The sequence below is a fragment of the Fusarium redolens genome (assembly GCF_020744475.1).
Source record: "Fusarium redolens strain MPI-CAGE-AT-0023 chromosome Unknown BKA55scaffold_3, whole genome shotgun sequence".
Classification (NCBI taxonomy): domain Eukaryota; kingdom Fungi; phylum Ascomycota; class Sordariomycetes; order Hypocreales; family Nectriaceae; genus Fusarium; species Fusarium redolens.
The window spans coordinates 122,148-140,980 of record NW_025763666.1 but is presented as its reverse complement, the minus strand read 5'-3'; the positions used below and the strand labels follow the sequence as shown (position 1 = coordinate 140,980).

The window sequence follows — 18,833 nt, the reverse complement described above, 5'->3', positions numbered from 1 at the left end:
GGAGATTGTATGTGTCACCAGTATCCCTTCCAGATCTCTTCTGAAAGCTTACTGCGTTGTCGACGTGACAGCTTGTGAGAGGTAAAATATGAACCTGATGTCGTGGAAGGCCAATTCGTGGAGCTTAGGGTCGGCCGTGACTGGCTGGACGGTAGTGGAGACGAGATTTTCGATCTGGGAGCAAGGAATTGAAGCTCAATCGGAGGAGTCGACGGCGTCGGATCTTCAATAGAATCGGAGGCGGATCGCCGGGTCGCGGCGGAGGAAGAATTATCGGCGTCACGGAGGTTGGGCGCCGAGTGGATCTTTTGCGGTAGCGGTGGCCTTACTAAGCAGGCTGCAGCTGAGACTGCAGTTGTAGTGGGGATGAGGGGCATCGTGGGGGAATGAGGTGTCGCTGATGTCACAGCTTAAGGTAGGTTGAGGTCAGAGGAAGTCAGTAAAATATTGGTAAGGATTGGTAAGATTATGAAGATTTGACTTGACATTGTAGGTTCAGAAGGTGAAGAGTTAGATTCCAAGGAGACGAACAAAGAAGGCCAGAGATCAAAGAATTGGAAGGGTTTCTGGTATTCGTACAGAAGGAACAGCAATGGGTGAGCTTATCGAGACTCACGAATCACATTTTGGAGTATTTGCACCTGACGAGAATAAGATTTACGACTGTTTATTTACTCCTCGTATTGTTGGTTAACGTGTTATCGTGAGGATGAAGAGTTTCACTTATTGTTTCACCCATTATTCCATCTTGAGCCATATTCCAGCGTAATACTTACTGTAAGCAAAGACCAAAGACGCAAGTTGATACCCAACGGAACGTGCGTAAGTAATTTCAACCACTATTAAGCAAGCGACAAAAGCGGCCGCCGGATAATAACAATGGCATTTATCCTGCAAGAAGGACCCTGAGAGACTGACTACCTTGTCGGTTCTTTCCAAATATGGGCGAATGTTTACGTTGAAAGAACGTCAATGGAAGACGCGGAAGGTGCCGCTCCTCATGGTACCTGACTGATGAGACAGCGGGGTTTGTCACCCAAACGTAATCCATCCACTTCATCTTCAACACCAAAATCAAGGTTGGAGATACTCCATTCCCCATCTTTTCTCCTCCTTTTCTGAGGAGTTGTTTTCGTCTTTATTTTCTTGCCCAAATAAAGTCTTTTTGTGTAAATTGGATATCCGCTGCTTCCATTTCATCCGCAATACCTCACAAAACTTCGATGTGGTTCGTTTAACCCCGCCATCACCAGGCCACAGTCACGTCAGATCATATTCCTTCTGACCACTCGAGAAGCATGGCTGACACCTGATGCAGAAGTTTTCAGACCCTCACAGACTTGATATATTCAGACATTGGACACTGGTAGTTGCCTTAGATTCAAGTGAATCCTCAAACATTCACATCAAACTCCAAACATGTCGACTCCGCGTGTCTTTCTTATTCGCCACGGCGAGACAGAATGGTCGCTTGATGGTCGTCACACTGGCTTGACTGATATCCCTCTCACTGCCAATGGCGAGAAGCGTGTTAGAGCTACAGGAAAGGCTCTTGTTGGGCCGGATCGTCTCATTGCCCCAAAGAAGATTGCTCACATGTAAGTCTCCCTCGACAGAGGATGGTTCCCGAACATTCAGTACGAGAGTATTCCGGGGAGGCCAACCATAGGAAGACTTTTGCACCGAAGTCTTCTAAGAAACGGCTGCGGTTTCGTAATTACACTATGTCGCCTTATCACCAACCATCAGTTAATTTGTTTGATCTCGAGCAAGCTAATACGTCGCCCAGTTACGTTTCACCGCGGAAACGTGCCCAACGCACATTTGAACTTCTCAACCTTGGACTGAGACGTCCTCTTCCTTGGACACCTCACGGCGCTCCTGATGGTACTGGCCTTCAATGTGAAGCCGAGGTTGAGGTCACGGACTACATCCGGGAATGGGACTACGGTGACTACGAAGGAATCACAACACCTGAGATTCGTAAAATCAGAGCTGAACAAGGGATCAAAGGATCTTGGGACATCTGGAAGGATGGATGTCCTGGCGGGGAGTGAGTATCTGGCTAACTTTGTTTACCCTATATCTGAACATCACCGTCCAACAGCCGTTCCATCTAACACTATCATAGGGCTCCTCACGATGTCACCAGAAGACTTGACCAATTAATAGAGGAGATTCGTGAGAAATATCACAAGCCAGCCATGGACAAAGGAAGCGATCAATGTGGTGACGTTTTACTTGTGGCTCATGGTCACATCTTACGTGCCTTTGCTATGAGATGGGCTGGCTACGCTTTACGAGAAGGACCAACTTTCTTATTGGAGGCAGGTGGTGTTGGAACTCTCAGGTCAGTCGAGGCAGCTTATTTCCTCTATGAACCAAGTTTACTGACAATATACAAGCTACGAGCATCATAGAATCGAAGAGCCGGCCCTTCTACTCGGCGGCGCTTTTGTTGTTGAACTTGACGGTCAAGATTAACCGCTATCCTAGATCAAATCTTTCAGGCATTGGCGCCCAGATGATTTCTTAGAGCATAGAATTGATTATTTGATGAACATGTCCTCGGATCGCACCAACAGCTGAGCCAAGTCCCCCCTAGTCCAGGGACGGTAATACATAATCCCCCGACGATCAGACGCTAATGACATTGCATCACTCAGTCACGACACGACCAACAGACGTTTCAATAATCGAAGCTGGCCTCGCACAGACAGCGGAAGGGCTAATGTCATCGATACGTATCTTTCGCACTTGAGCTGGCGCTTTCGACGGAAATGACCAGACCTCCGTTCGGTGGCACTGGCGTCAACAAGCAAGTCTGTTTCACACTCATTTACCAAGATCAACCCAAATGCCTCTCAAAAATAAAGGGCGTGTGCAAAAGTACTTCAATAGGGCAAAGCCTTGTCGCACGACTTGGGCGACCCTTGTTATGGGCGTTCTGGAAGCGCGGATGAGGCTGAAGGGGCGACACTCACATGATATCCCTTTCCCGCCTACCAGACACGGGATCGCGCCGCCCCGGACAAGCCATTTTCCTCCGTCTCTTCTCTTCTAAAGACGACATTTCTAATTTCCAATAGCCTACTTCAACTCCATCGACTAATGTGTCAAGAATGGTTCACTTCATCCCTTGACATCAAAAGTGGCTTGGCTGCTACCGGAAGAATGCATCCGCACACCATAACTTACAGTCCCCCCTCTGGACAAGGTTTGCTTCGACCGCAAGGGCGGGACGGGACGGTCCAGTTGAGTATAAGGGTGTGAGGAAGGCTTGAAGGGAGAGGTTTCTTCGGATATTGAGTCTGTTGCTAGGGCAAAGGGCTGACTTATCCACGCCGGACTAGTAGTAGCCTCCGGTCACGAACGGCTGTTTTACCAAAGCATGACCGGACTGTTGGGTCTGAAGGGGTGTTTCTGGGCTGTAATTGGGCTTTAATGTGAGATTGAGTCTCGATCTTCATTCCAGTGTCAGGTGGCTGATGTAACGTTAGTAGGAGTACTGGGAGAGCTGGGTACCCTGGACAGTCAGGCTTTGGCCCCGACAGCTGTAGATGGCTTCAGATTGCCAAATTTACTAGGAATTATAATTGATCATGTATGAGACACCCAGTTGGACGGATATTGTGTAATCAGAGTTGTAAGTATGTCTTGATATCTATCCAGCCAAGTAATGATACTCAACAAGACATTCTGTGTCAGCTTTGGGAAGCCGAATATCGGAACGACGGCCATTGGCAGCTTGCGTAGTGTAAACTATCAACACCGTATGAGATTGCTCTGGTATGCACCTGAAGGTCATATCTTGTCTCTAATGCTCGACGGTCCATTGTTGAAGGGCAGACGAAGCAGTCCTCGTAGACACTCTTTTATGGCTTTGACGCTCTGGCAATAAATATCCTCTTAGTCGTAGTTGAGCCCTTTTTCTCGCCATGGCCATGACCATGTTCCCCACTGCCGCCGTGATTGCTCTCATTGTGCTCGTGATTATGACCATGGCTGTGCCCATGTCCGTGGCCATGATCATGGCTGTGACAATCCTTGAATGTGATAGGCTCCGGGAGCTCTTGGTAAGCAAAGTCTGTAAGTCCAGCGTCCTCAAACATCTTCTTGATCTCATCCTCAGTAAACCCATGATGTGTTATACCACGCAGGGCGGCATCCTTGGGGTCTATCTTATGGGCAACAAAGTCAATGATGAAGAGGACACCGCCTGGTTTGAGGCGCTCAGCCAATTTCTTGGAAGCTAGATCAGGCTTGTCAAAGTGGTGGAATCCGAGCCCCACGCCTGCAACTTCGAAATCGAAGAACTTGCTATTAGCAAAGGCTGTAGGGGAGGGGTCCTTAGGATCAGCCAGATTGCCTTGATAGGCTTGGCGGGAAGAGCCCTGCATGCTGTTAGGATATTGGAGTCTACGAGCCCATGCCCATGTGATGGATTGGTGGTTAGTACTAACTTGGCTTTGAGCTTGGGCGTTGTACACCTTAACCATTTCCTCCGACAAGTCAATGCCTATAGCCTCACTCGTATGCGGTGCTAAGACCTGTAACTCATTGTCAGTCCAATTCAACGTCTCGGAGCTCATCTCTCCCAGGAGGGGAAACTCCCACCCTCGAAAGCATGCCGGTGCCACAAGCGTAGTCTAGCAACCTGGCATCTTGCTTGACGCCAATGAAGGGAATCCTCTCCTGGATGCCGCGCTCTAACTGCACAATCGCATCCGCATTGCGCTGGTCATACTCGGTGGCGATCTTTCTGTAATTGTGCTACATTAGCGACGGACTTGAATGAGTTGTGTGGCACTGCATCGCTTGTCGCAGTGTGCTCTGCTAACATGGAGCATAACAAATGACTACCAATAAGCAAACCGCATACAGTCAAACGGGTTGGCGATGATCATCCAGTACAAAAACCAAACGCTCATTCATTATACGCACCCAAAATAAGCCTGGTTTTCGGATACGACGTCGGCCATGGTTGCAAGGTCGGGATCAGTGTTAGGTGAAACAGTGACCAAGTTGTACAGGAGGAGGAGCAAGTATGGTCGCATAAGACAAACGGTACCTGTCGAGAGTCCGGACGTGGTTTCACGGAGAGTCGAATGCGGTTGATGCGGTGTAAGACAAAATTCTGTCGACTTCTCAGTTTGGCTGTCTTATACAAGTTGCAGCGGGGACTTTTCGGGCAGTTAATTTCGTGTCGCAGACATATGTTCGCAGAGTTTTGACGATATCTCCGCCGTCCATTATCAAGTCGCCGACCAAAGAGAAAGACCCCGCACTTGGTCGAGGGCTGTTCTGATACTGGTAATGCAGTTTGGCTCTATGACGACAGGAGTAAACAGCGCAGCAATATCTCCCGCCCGTTAATTAGAGACACGGAGCCAAGCTCGATCCATTGATAGCAACTACACCGCAACAAACGGCGCGGTACAACTTGCACTCGGTGGTTGATGAAACATGTTCCTCAACCTGTCGGGATTCGAGTGATACGGCAGCCATTCAATGATCCGCTCATTGTAGAACACTGCAGATGCCTCGACAACAAACGTGGCCGTCTTGGACAGGCCGTGCTTGAGGATTTGACTGGGTACGTGCTGTAGAGAAACGTTTGGCCTAACAAACCAGGATCGAATTGCGGGTGATCCGTGATCCTGCGGCTGCACGAGCGCACCGGTCCGCCAACCGCGAGGGGTGCACTGAAGGTACAATAAGGCATAGTACGTATCGAAAAGTACATGACAGTCAGTGATCACAGTCGTAGTCGTATTGTAACCAAGGAATAGTCATGTAAACGGTCAACTGCAGGCATTCCCCATCCCCCATCCCATTCCTCATGTCCCAGGTGTCACGGTGCCCAGGGCCATGCAGCCGTCTAACCAGCAAAGTGGTACGAGTTGGCATCCCGCCTTGTGAGCCTTGCTATGCACAAAGCCCAAAGAGAAGAAAGGGCGGGGTTTCATCTCGCCCAACGCTGATCGCCGGGCCTGCAAGGGATGATACCATCCCGCAGCAGCTCCTTTCTTTTGAAGCGGTAACAACGATGCATCTCGAGTGCTGCAGCAGATAGGTCATTCCAGGAAAGGCGATGTGCATCTACCTACTGTCTCAGGTCTGTTTCCTGCCCCTGGCCGGCAGTTCTTTTGTTGACCACTCTGGCCACTCTATCACTGCTTGTATGTCTTATGAGTGTGCAGATAATAATTTCACCAAAGTCGTTTCGCCCGCCCGACTGGGATACGAGCCCGTCACAATGCAAGCGAATGAAAACGATGATCTCTGCAGATAAAAAGGAATGCAAATGTCGGATGGATGCATACGGAGTATTGTAGTCAGATCGACCACCTCACCGCTTAACTGCCATGGCAAAATACAATTTTTCTGGTACCGGGGGGTTGCCAGCTTCACCAAAGTCTTGCTCCGTATGCCGGGATTCACGGCACCTCGAGATTCGGCAGAAGGTCTTCCGTGACGGCGCTCAAGACCAGTTCTTACCCGTTCTTTTGCTGGTCGCCTTAATCACTGGTGGCCGGCATCGAACGTTGTTTGGACCCGCTCAACGGAGACACAATCGCGGTTGGGCTGGCTGAACCTGCGATGGATGAGAATTCGCTGGACCAAGACCGAGACAATTGGCACCACAACAAATGCAAGGTGTATTGTATTCATCATCAAATTGAAGCAGAGCAAAGAATAAACCCGGGGCGTGTCTTCTCGCAGGGGCCCCGTTCCCGTCTCGTCATAAAATGGCACTCCAGGCCAGATCAACGCGCATTCTTCAGCCTGCAGGTCGCCGTGCATGCAGGCGAGGTCTCGTGGTGCGATAGTACCTGGACAAAGAACACCTCTTGCTTGCTTCGTGGTGCTGTATCTTGAGGCCAGTGTCACGTCACACATGTACGTACAAACGATGCACCAAACGGCCCGTAACATATTTCTTCAAGTCTCTTCTGTTTGAGGAATTGAGGTGTGGACTAGGCTCGCATTGGCTGGGACACGGCAATAATTGGCTTGCTCCTTTGCCGAAGAGGGGATCGAAGCGGAAGTGACAAGGGGCTGACTGACGGCGGCTTCTTTTCCAATATTGGCAAAGAAATCGGGTTCTGCGCTCCTGTTACTAAATTCGCACTGTAATTGTGTACCCGGGTCTTTGAGGGCGCAGGATGACATGCAGCCCCGGGATGGCGCGAAGTGTCCAGCGACCGTGCCGCGCCGTGAAATTGCGACGTGGCAGGCTTTGCTGGATGGATGCAACTGTAGTTGCAGCCGTCAACCCTTGCTCCCGTTGTTTTCCCCCCTCCCCTCCAGGCCCAGAATTCCTTCTGCATGCAGTGTTGTATATTTATTTTTGTTAGCGGTCAGGAGTGCCAGATATTTGGGTCGCTGCCACGCCATTTAAAAAAAAATATGACTGCTCGACTTTTCTTGGCGCACCCCTGGGCTGACCCCCCTCCATTATTTTGTTGCAAGTCAACAAGCAATCAAGTCCATGAGACGGTAGCCTCGCCTGTCTCATTAAGGTATGGCGGCCCGACCATTAAAGCCACGGCGCCCGAGGAAAACTGGGACTGATTGCGGGAGACATGCAGCCTACTCGAGCTAGCAAGGATCTTCCGCATGAGCTCTGACTCACGTGATTATTGGCCGACGTGTGCGATTGGCGGACCGGGCCTTGCCTCAGCCAGCCTTTGGAGGTGGACCCTCCAGATGGAGTCGAAACTGTGACAAGCGAGCGTGACGGCAGCTTATGGTGCAAGCCGCAATGTCAATCTTGACACCAGCCCCGGGGAATCGGGACAGCCTGAACATCACTGCGGCCTAGGTATTTGACTTGGCTTTTGTGGAAATAAGAGAGTTTGTCGACGTGATAACGTTAGATTTGGCTGTATTGCTGTTTGGCTGTTGCCAAAAGATCTGGTACAACCCCAAAACTGAATTTTGTGCCAACTCTGGATGCCTGCATCAGTGCATAGGCTTTACAGAGCGCTGCACATCAGAGCAAATGTCTTAGTTGTTGGACCTCAACTTTGCTTGTGTTTCCATTGGCCGACTGTTTTGCAGGCTGTCAGCATTGGTCAGATTCGTAGTGTTAGCCTACTTCCATGGTGAATCATACATCAATAGCTACATATAATATACATCAGCTTTCCCGCATGATTATGAGGTCGTTGCTTCTTTCCGGTTCTTGGCACTGATCGTATCTCACCTTACTCCACGACAAGGCTATGAGTCTTCTTTGTAATGAGGACTTTGGTACTGAAGTGGATTATCGATCGTTTCTCAAGTGACGCTTTGGCGGCGTTAGACCCTCGCGATTGCTGCATGTATGTTATTGATTGGCCCTCATCGTAGAGTGGACTCTTGAACTCTATGGCCCGGCCCGTTTTCTGTCGACCCATTGCATGCGGTAGCTGTTGGTGGTATGTACTGTGTGCCGGACAGAGATCGTCGAGTCGAAGGGGCTGCCCCAATCTGCGCTTATTATTGGTACCAGGGAAACAAGGGAAAAGCAAGGTTAAATTGAGACACGGCAAGAAAACACCTTCCCAGCAATTGAAGGAGTCCGTCCGATTGAGATCTGAACCAAGGAAAAGGGTGTGTTGAAAGAACCAAGAGTCTTTGCTGCGAATCTTTTGATTAATATGATAAGGTGCCTCGCATCTCAGGCAAGAAGCTTCCCGTTCCCATTCCACGGAAAGCGCGATATTGAAAAAGAAGGTGGCATATCATGACAGATGGTTAGCAGTTGGAAGGTACCACTGAAATCAAACGTGCTTACAGATTACCTCATGTCCCCTCCTTCCGTCACCGCCCGTGCCCGAGCCGCAATGTTCACTTTCTCAAGTGATACGCCTCCAATATTTCAACAAACCAACGAGCCTCAAAAAGTCTACTGACTTTCCTTCTTGAGTCAACCATTTATTCTTGGATATTTTGTTGCCTGAGAGAGTTATGATTCTTGTTTTCAGAAATTTGCAGTGGCAACGAGCAACCAACGACTGTCAAGAACGGAGCGACAGGGATCCAATGCACTCAGCTTAGGGCCAGTCCACATCCTATTTCCATTGTAGCTGACGCGACAAGACAAAACATCCAATCCAATACTTATTATCATTTGTTACCCCAGTTGACTTGTATTTTCTTTCGATCTTCTATTCGAACAGGTACCTATGCATAGGGATTTAGGAGTAAGCCCTGTCAACGTTGCCCGCCTACCTGCAAATCCACTGTCACAGTGCCTCAACAGATTTCCCTGCAGCCAGAATCGATCATGTGAGCGACGATCAAGAAGCCAAGGATATTCCGGGATCCCATCCGGTCGTTTTTATTCGACCATCAATGTTTGCAGGGCCCCTGGCAGATAAGTCTCTCGTTTCAGGCATGGAATAGTTGTTGTTGTTGTGATGATTGACTTGGCTAAGGCCCTGGTTTCTTCTTCTTCCTTGTTAGGGGCCAGCGAAAGAAAGCTCAATGATCAGGCTGTCGACAGGAGAAAGACCGGCGCTCTGATAGGTCAGCTTCCTTCGTAATCTCTCCAACAAAACAAAGTCATAATCGACAGGGATTGGCAGCTCCGCTCATCTGGTATGTACCAGGGCCTCATCAACACTCTGCTCCAGTTCTTCAGATGGATCAAAACTCGCCCATGCAAATGCATCAACAGCACAGCGCCATCTAACTACAGCTATTGTGCATACATTCTCATACTCACTGGTTTTGTGCTTCGGCATTGGGCTATTGGGCTCGGCAGCCGAATGTCTCGGTGCAATGTACATCCTGGTCACGCATTCCATGTCCGCCTGAGTCTAGCGCACCACGTCTGCTGCAGGATGAACATCAACGTTGGGAGGCTGGCAAAAGATGAAACGACTAAATTGCAACACCTTTGTCAAGCCTGGGCATGATGCCCCAGTACAAGGCCCCTTGTAGCCAAGATTCGCCAGTGTTAGCGATCGTTGATCCTCTCTATGATGGCTTCTGACGACTCATGGTTGACTTGCAGCTTCTGTCCATTCACGGCTGGAGTCTTTTCACGTGAAGCAGACTTGACGCGGCTTGCCGGGTTGGTCAAAGTTGTCTCCCTTCAAAAACCCGTCCCTTCCTTCGGACGGGACAGCCCTTGCGGCCCGATGCGCACCTAGAAGCCGCATGCCCCGTATGGCTCAGACCACCCCAGCCAGGCCCACCAAGAAACCCGACACCACTGCGTCAATTTTGGCACTCTGCCAGTTCATGCCGCGACGATACCTGTCTGTTGCACTGGTTGCTTACCGACAATTGAATCACAAACTCGCATTTGCTACCAGCCTTGATTGCGTTCGCCATGGATTATTATTCTTGGCTAAAACCGGCCAACTCGCCTCACTTTGTTGTGAGGATCTCCTGGGTTGGCATCCTTCAAGCCTTTCCTGCATCGTACCGAGAACAGGCAGAAGGTCATTTGGTGCTGATTGACTCACTGATTTAACCGAGCTGGCCAAATGAACGCCCCCATAGGCTTGTTTGTGGTCAAGAGCAATACCATGAACCGAAGGGCAGAGGCATTAAAGAGAGCTCGACTCCGGTATTTAGCGGTCAGCAATCTGAATATGGCTAAGCCAGCTTCCTTCAGAACTGTATGGTCCGGCAACCCTAACACCAAGGCGTGAGATTGGACATCCTGCAGACATAGAAGATGCATATCGTCATGCACGAGCAAGCAAAAACGTAACATCGTGCAGTGCTGGTCGGTATTATTTGACAAGGTCATTGACAAATTCTGCACGGCCGGCGAATAGGAAGGCCAGCGGCATGGCGAAGGAAGGCTCGGGTGTACATGGTCGGGACGGGAAGAGCCTTTTCTGTGAACGGCTCAGGCCATATCCGTGCCTGTTCTCACGAAATCGATTCCCCGATATGCGTTTTTACCAAACTTTTGGGGCCTCGGCCTACTGCGCTCGTTGATACTGTAATCTGACGCAAGTGACGTGTTGGCCCATCCCACACACGCATGATGCTAATGGCCAGGTTGTTGCGGCAAGGGATGCAATCGCAGCACAGACACATCCACATTCTCTCTTTTGCCTATGTCCTGACTTCTCATACAAAGAGGAACAGTGGCTGCGGGTTTTCAGCTGATAAGTGTTCATGGATTGACTTGATGCTCCGCAAATACAAGGCACCCCCCTTCGAAACAGAATTTCATTGCCCAAAGCTAAAGAAGCCCGCCGCTCCCGTGCCTTGGATGTGGCTAGGGATAGAAAGACGGGTTACGCCCCTGATTGGCTCACTGCAAGTCACTTGAACAAGCACCGTCTCTGATAGCGCCCAGATTTCTGTCCCAGTTTCCAGAGAATCGGAGACTTGCTCCACCGTCAGCGTTCGTGACACGCAACGATCCGGCATCCAGCGATTTGGTGCGGTCGGAGGACTGACCAATGATAGACTTTGACCCCAGGCTTGTCTCATCAGAGGATTCGACTTGTCGGTCAATTTACTTGTCACTTAAACTAGGTGTCACGGTGTTGTCTATCAGATTTGTGGCTCTGCTTCCAATTCGTTGTGGTCAGCTCCGCGATCGGGGCCTTGATTCTGCCATCATATACATGGCTTTTGCCTCAAACAAGATGATGAGATGGCCACATGTCGCTGTATTTCTGTATGCGTTTGTGGTTAGGCTGCCGACTTGCGGCTTGTATCAGCCACTGGATCTCATAATGATCGGCAATCATCTCGCTTCAACACCAACACCATCCAGCATGCGAAAATGCCTCTAGCCCGAGTAACTTGAAGATTTGGTGGAAGACTATCGGATCCCGCAAAAAAAAAAAAAAAAAAAAAAAAAAAACTTCTCCGCACCACCTCGTCAGTACGAGGGCCAAGTCCAAACTGGCTTCAAGCCAACACACCAATCAGCATCATCTATACAACCTTCAGTATTTTCAGGCAAAGTAACTTATGCCGTGTGGAGGGCTGCATAATCATACAAACGAAACCATATTTGGACCAAGGGGTGACCTCGAAGGCAATGAATGTTTGAGAGGGGTCATCGGACATGCATACATACCAATGCTTTTTCCCATGAGCAGTCAAGACAGTGTGCTATGACCCGATCTAAAGCGCAGGGCAGCCGTTCTATTGGGTTTGTCTGAAGCCGTACTGTGTGCTTCCTCGTGTCTGACTGGTTGCTTATTTCAAGCCAACTCTGGCGCCGATGAGTGAGCGTGGAGCTGAGCGTCGACCTGCATGAGTCGTGTGGATGCTCGTCACCTGGTCCCTGTCAGGGAGGGGCACCAACCCAAGAAAGTCCAAAAAACATCGAAGGCACATGGACGATGAAGCAGGGATGAACAGATGGACCACGCTGGCTAATACCTCGTGCATGTCCAGGGTTATACAGCGCGTTTGGTTGTCAAGCCCGGCGCTATCTCGAGAGTTGCGGGTTGAACCGCAGTGCATTTACGGATAGATGGCACCCAAATGACGAGCTCTTGGTGGGGTTAACGGTAACCGACGTTTACTGTCTCGTGGCTCCGGATCAAGTATTCAATCATCATCATCACAACGGCATGCTCTACACCTCTACACCATACAAAACATGCGTTGATAAGCAAAGCCGTTGCATTTAGCCCCCCTTGATCCGTTTCCAGACAATACTGCTGCCCCGAGCATGATGTCTGCGTGCACTTCAAACAGCATCAAACGACGCAGGGTAGCGTTTTCATTTGTACAACACGATTTAAACTGAGTTGTACTTTCGACAACACCACTGGGAGTGAGTCCTTGTACGAGCAGTGCCGAGTCACATCACGTTGACTTTTGACATCTAGCCAATTTTCCTGCCTGCCAACCTATTTGCTGCCTGGCTGGCACGATGCAGAGTAGACAAATTCGAAAGTAAGCATCAGCAAAGCGGATCATCTCGGTCGATTACTACCACGGTGTGCATCAGATCACATAATTTATCAAGCATGCTGTGAGTGGGATTAACCAGTCATGGAACTGCTCGCACAAATCACTTTTTTCTTTTTTCCCTCTCCGAATCACCGACCTGATGCCATACAACAAACGACACAGATGCTCACCGCATAACTGAATCAATTATTACAGACAGGCCATATCTTGTTAGGATACTTATGCGGTACTTCACGCATGTCGCATTGCATAGCCTAATGTTTGACTGTCGAGAGCTCCTGTGGTGACCTACATAGCGGTGAGCAAACGCAACTCATAGCTTGCCGATAACTGCGTGTCAGCTCTTTGCTTGTCCCGCAGCATACCATCTCCTCTCGACTGACCCCGCGTTCAAGCAAGCTAAGAAGGGTAGCATGAGTGATATGAATCTGTTCGTTCGTATCTGCCATAAATAAATACCTATCTGCACCGAGGCGTCGTTTCTTTCTCCGGGGACTACTGTACGAGAGCGGCACGCCACTTGGCCGTGGGGTCCAGTGCAATGGCTGGATCTTGACGGTAGTACCTTTTTCAAAAAGTACTCCATTAATACTTGGTCAACGAGTTGGCCATACATAGAAAAGTGTGCGATACTGCGACGGTAATGATTGTCACAAACATGTACATTTTCCTTTCTGTCTAACGTCAATTCACCGACAGTAAGTAGTGTGGCAGAGGCTCTGGCAGCAGATACCCAAGAATGAAATCGGTCATGGAGTTTGAATGGATGAGGACTGGCATGGTCCCAGCGTTTCAGCGTCCCAGGATCCTAAGGTAGCTTACAGCACCAACGCAGGCCGGACCGTCCCAGGTAACCCAGCGCCGTGCAGCCGCGATCATTGGCGAGACCTTGGCCCTGTTCATGTCATCTCAGAAAGTCGTCATGCATCATTTCCCAGTTCGTTCTCACCAACTTATGTTCAAGTTTTGTCAAAGGACAACAGCAATTTTTACAGACGAAATCACCAATGGAGGAGGTTGGCCTTCATGGACCAACATATTCGTCTAAAAAGCGAGGCCCGTCGAGCCAATCGTTCTCGCTGGCTTCGACATCGAAGGGATAGATAAGCTTTACCAACTCTGCTGATATGACTCAAGAGTGATCTTGAAGAGCACTGAATAACGAGTGGGCAAGAAACACTGAAGTGACACAGAAAAAGAGTAGATTCATACAGAGGGCCTGAAATAGTGAATTGCAAGGGAGCAGACGAGACCACTGCACGAAGCAGAAAGCGGTTGAGTTGCATGAATGATACATACAAGGGATTCGCATGAAAAGGAACACTAACTAACTAATTGCGTCGGCCATTTCCACTATCGTCGTCCAAGGCTCGAATCCGCCGCACCGAGGTCCACCAAGCGAGCCCAGCAGCCAGGTCCCACGACTGTTACCAGGGTCGGGGTCGTTTTCACACTCATGCTCAAACTGCCAGTATCATCATCATCATTCATAGACCTACCCCTCTGAGAGGCTACGCATAGCACCCAAAACATCTGGCACACACTCACAATGCATCCTGCGGCCGCCTCTGCAACCCGCCGTCGGGAACAAGCGCAGAACCCCAGAACACGCAGCGGCCCAAGGTTCGGGGCTCTAGAAACCCCAAACCATTCGTTCGCGCAGTGCAACGCCCTGACAGCATCTATTGTTCTGTCCCTGTTTCTAACGAGATGGACGATAGCCCCAGCAGCGTTACACTGATTCATGATTGGGCAGTTTTCCCAGTTATGAGTTCAACTCAGCGGACTACCTTCACGATGTATGTATGTTTCTAGGCATGGGAAACATTATAGAGCCTCTCGGCTTCCATTGCTTCACTCATATCCTCTGACTTGGTTGGATACGATGTCCTAACCAGGCTGATGCCACATCTAGCAAGTCGCTTTCTGAGCTCCGGGTGCATCTTGCCTCTGATAGGTTCGGCCATTCCCAGGCTATCAATGCCCACCTGCCCAACTCTTACGTACGTCTATCAACCACGACTCTCACAAACGGGCCACCCTTTTCCCTTTTTTTGTGTGTGCAAAGCTCACAATGTTTGTTCTCCCTGGTTAGAGAGTGATCCACAAAGATGCTTGCCAGCGCACGTACGCACTCGAGGAGAAACATCTTTTGTTTTGCCAGCTAATTTTTAAGACCTGGGCTTGCCTTGTAGGCGGATCCGGCGTTTGTCCAGCCATCATACATAGTAGTTACTCGCATCTCTCATCTATTGAGGGATGCATTCATGCGGCTGAGACGCTTGGAGCTTTGCTCTGAACGGAATCAAACACCAGCTGGACTTGCCCAGCATCTCCTTGGTCAGATGGATCCACTACCGCTTGGGTCGCCGCCTCGGCTGTTTACCCCTCGACTGCTGTAAGGTACCAGCAATTATGCTACAGCCAAGTCATGATTGAAGGACGAGATGGTGTCGGGCGTGTGTGGTTCGGCCCATTTGACGCCAGACAATACACAGAGGATGCGGTATTCGTACATACTACCCACATGCTGTTGGTGCTTCTGTACACACGCTCAGAAAGACCCAGCATTTTATATCCTGTGACGCTTTGTGCTGCTGCGCCCTACGCTCTGTTCCCTGGTCATGCCTCAGCCTTGATATGCTGAACCTTTTCCAAACCGCTGGAACGCATGAGCACACAAGATTGGCAGCAACAGCAACATTGGATGTCAAACCACGACGCTAATAAAGAACCCCTCACCTGGAAATCCTTTTACTTGGACGCCAATCGAAATATTTCACTCTGGCCTTACGCGAGAGGCGAGAACAAATTTCACATATTGCTAAAACACAGGCGTTGTGTTATTGTTCTTAGTTATGTATCTTCGGTCATGTCCCCGCCTGGATTTGCATCCATATCTGGTTTGTGCCTCTTTCGAAAAGCACCAACCCACCAAACCTTTGGCCTCGTGACTATTGCTAATTGAGGCGGCAAACGACGGGCGTTGAACGAACCTTGTGGCATTTTGATCTTTACAACTACGGGAATTAAACCTTGAATTGCCGCGCTTTTGCGGGTGTGCCATTTTTGGATATGTACTGACTGGCAAGTCTGCATCAGTCTGAATGGGTTTATGCCGAGGACTTGTGTCTGACTGTGTCCTCTCCCATACGACATGTCTCTGTTGTGAAATTGGATGAGTTGATACACAAAATGGGCCGAGGGAATGGAGCAACACGAATACAATGAGCTTGAACAGGCAAGAAGAGCTAGTCGACAGCCACGGGCGTGGACGGTCAGGCCAAGACATGATCAATCTGATTGAAGAACATAGTCTAAGGGTCTCAGTAGGCCCATCAGGCAATGCCTAGAGACAAGACACGCGAGAGGGAGGTGCCGTGCCCGTTGAGATGTGGTTGTCGGTGGACATTCCAGCCGGGAGAAGAGCCCAATGTCCAAGCATATTTCTCTTGCCCCTCGCTTATTAATCTTTACTTTGCGTTAATATTATGGTCTGAGACTTGTTTGGTCTCTGCAATTACCCTTATTGATAACTGTTATCCGCTGCCTTGCTTTTCCGCCCTCTGACGCTTCAGAGGCTCGGCACGACGAGGGCAGAGTCCCAGAGGATCGGTTGATAGGCCCAGTGCCTGGAGGCAATAGCCTTGCGCACCTCCAAGGATCTCCAACTCCCCACAGAAAGCCTCTTTTGTGCTTGTCTCTTATTGAATCAAGGATGCATGTCAAGGAGGAAGCAATCTTCTATTGTGTCGCGTCCTCTGTTTGAATTGCGGCCCTGGTCCAAAAGAACAAAGACGATGCGGTGCGCTGCGTTGCGTTGCGATACATGCTGGGCCAATCGCTTACGGTCCGTTCCTCGAGGCGTCGATGACTATCTGTGTAGGTACAGACTTGCCATTGTCACTTGGCTAACCTCAACTTGTTCGCGGATCTCAGGCTTCCAGATTTTACGACTACTTATAGGCACTAGGTAGTTATTCTACCCGTCAGTGGTTCTCAAGGCAGTCCACTCCGTTGCAATCAGTCTGGTACGTGCTCAGCTGGTCTTTTCATCTCCCGGGCCGGGCTGGCTTCTAGTCCTTGACCTTAACGCCAGAAACGCCCTGGGCCCGATTCTATGCTTTGTTTCCTTTACATCTAGTTCTTATTGCCTGCCTCTTTGGAAGTTTGTTAAATATAGTCTACCATTGAAAGATCGATAGCTTGTATCAGAATAGGCGCTTGTGCAGCTTAGTTTTTGTTAGGCGTTTTGCCGTCCATACTGTACTGTATTGTATGGAGACTTGGCTGAGACCATGATCGTTAATGCAGTCTCATCTTGCCCATACTCGTAGGTTTGCTTCTAACCTAATAATTAGTCGAACTGGCCTGGCAGCCTGGCTCCTGGGTACAGTACCTGGGCTAAACTCAGGACAGGGCAGGCTGCTCGGGCTGCAGCGGGTACGGTACCTTAGGTACCAGGTCAGCTACTAAGGAACCTAACCTTAGGGGCTTGCCTACCTCAGTACCTAGATACAGTGCACTACAGTACCCCGAGGACGGGAGCTGTCCCTAAAGTGGTTTTTTGGTTTTTGGGCCATGAGGTGCCCTGCTAACTACCTCCACTAGCTGGGGCCGGTTCCCTGGGAACGGCACGACACCGGCCCATCCGTCCCATTAACTTACTCCCGCCCTGGCCTTCCGCCACTGCCCTGCCAGTCAGTCCGTCAGTTCAGTCGGTCAATCCACACAACATCTCACCCTAAGAAACCCCCCTTCCTTCCTACTACTACTGCACTGCACTACACTACACTGCGCACTACACTACACCACGCTGCACCTGCGCCTGGCCCCTCGCACAAACCCTCTCTTAGTCGCTCTCGTTAGACTCACACCCCTTCATCCCCTACCATTAGCTCCCCACTTCCCTGTCGCCGCAATTGCATGGGATGAGGGCACCTTCTGAGAGAGAGATACCTTACCTGTAGCTTGACGTGGTAGGTATAGCACCTGCCCTGAATTTACCTTACCCTCACCTTAACACCGACCAACTCTCCCTCACCTTCCCATCTTACTTTTCCATCATACATATCCTCTCAATCCTTCAACTCTCCACTTGCAACCTTCTCTCTTCACCATCAACATTCCCATCAAGTGCAACCAAAACACCATTATTAAAGCCGGAATCTCATTCCTGTTTGACGTTGGTTCAGGGGATGGCACCTTGTTTGTACTGTTGTCACCCGTGAAGGAAAAAGAAACAAAGTTACAAAAAAAAAGAAGGAAGGTCGCTCAAACGAGGACAAACCACGCTCTTCCCGTTTCTATTCGGGGCGTCAAACATATCTCAATCTCACGTCGATCGACAAACGCTTTTTTTTTTGTTTGGTTTTTTTTTGGGGGGGGAGATATCTCCTCTTGCAGACACGCACAGCGAGACAGACAGCAGTAGGAGGGAGACAGTACATATTTTGTCTCTCACCTGACTATTTCCGCACCCCCAAGAAAAAGGGAAAGGAAGAAAAAAAAAAGGGCCCAGAAGTGTCCCCTCTTTTATTTATTTTTTCTTCCCTCACCCCCAGTACCAAGTCTCAAATCCCAGTCCTCTCAAAGCAAATCCACAATCCACAATCCCCAAAAACCCCAGGCTCCATTTACGGTTGGGTGGTTCCTGGTTCCTCCCACGCACGTACACCGTCGACGTGGATCAGATTGGATCGGAGGTTCCTCCCATCCCTTCCCTCCCTCGCTATAATTGTCGGCCTGTCCTGCCGCACTCTTCCCGCCCACGTCAGAGACCATTTTCACCCTCCTCCGCCTCTCAGGAACCAGAACCTCTGTCAGGCCAGGCTTTGGATTGCGGTTCCAAGACCTCGTGGAATTTGCTGTCATCTCCCGCCGAGACATACACTCAGTCACTCATTCTTGACTCGCAGCAATCGGTCATCCCG

The 18,833-nt window shown here is 49.8% G+C and overlaps 5 protein-coding genes across 5 annotated transcripts; 2 read left to right on the top strand and 3 right to left on the bottom strand.

Annotated features, from left to right (window-relative positions):
• Positions 1-1,419: 1,419 nt before the first annotated feature.
• Positions 1,420-2,484, top strand: BKA55DRAFT_534692 (histidine phosphatase superfamily; the record flags this gene model as incomplete). The annotated part of the gene is made up of 4 exons (XM_046189616.1): positions 1,420-1,598; positions 1,790-2,053; positions 2,132-2,350; positions 2,406-2,484. The coding sequence occupies 4 exons, from the start codon at positions 1,420-1,422 to the stop codon at positions 2,482-2,484; spliced, it is 741 nt and encodes a 246-aa protein (XP_046053462.1).
• A 940-nt stretch (positions 2,485-3,424) lies between these two features.
• BKA55DRAFT_556865 (uncharacterized protein) lies at positions 3,425-4,905 on the bottom strand. The gene is made up of 3 exons (XM_046191739.1): positions 4,464-4,905; positions 3,505-4,394; positions 3,425-3,447 (listed from the first exon to the last, which is right to left on the bottom strand). Exons 1-2 carry the CDS (start codon positions 4,590-4,592, stop codon positions 3,876-3,878), a joined length of 648 nt encoding a protein of 215 aa, XP_046053461.1. The 5' UTR covers positions 4,593-4,905; the 3' UTR covers positions 3,425-3,447; positions 3,505-3,875.
• Positions 4,906-6,313: 1,408 nt separating this feature from the next.
• BKA55DRAFT_220253 (uncharacterized protein) lies at positions 6,314-7,135 on the bottom strand. Its single transcript, XM_046185236.1, has one exon. It carries the CDS (start codon positions 6,937-6,939, stop codon positions 6,526-6,528), a length of 414 nt encoding a protein of 137 aa, XP_046053460.1. The 5' UTR covers positions 6,940-7,135; the 3' UTR covers positions 6,314-6,525.
• Positions 7,136-14,764: 7,629 nt separating this feature from the next.
• Positions 14,765-15,203, top strand: BKA55DRAFT_220750 (uncharacterized protein). Its single transcript, XM_046185238.1, has one exon. It carries the CDS (start codon positions 14,803-14,805, stop codon positions 15,073-15,075), a length of 273 nt encoding a protein of 90 aa, XP_046053459.1. The 5' UTR covers positions 14,765-14,802; the 3' UTR covers positions 15,076-15,203.
• A 432-nt stretch (positions 15,204-15,635) lies between these two features.
• Positions 15,636-16,407, bottom strand: BKA55DRAFT_220748 (uncharacterized protein). Its single transcript, XM_046185237.1, has one exon. The coding sequence runs from the start codon at positions 16,190-16,192 to the stop codon at positions 15,725-15,727; it is 468 nt and encodes a 155-aa protein (XP_046053458.1). The 5' UTR covers positions 16,193-16,407; the 3' UTR covers positions 15,636-15,724.
• Between the last annotated feature and the right edge of the window lie 2,426 nt (positions 16,408-18,833).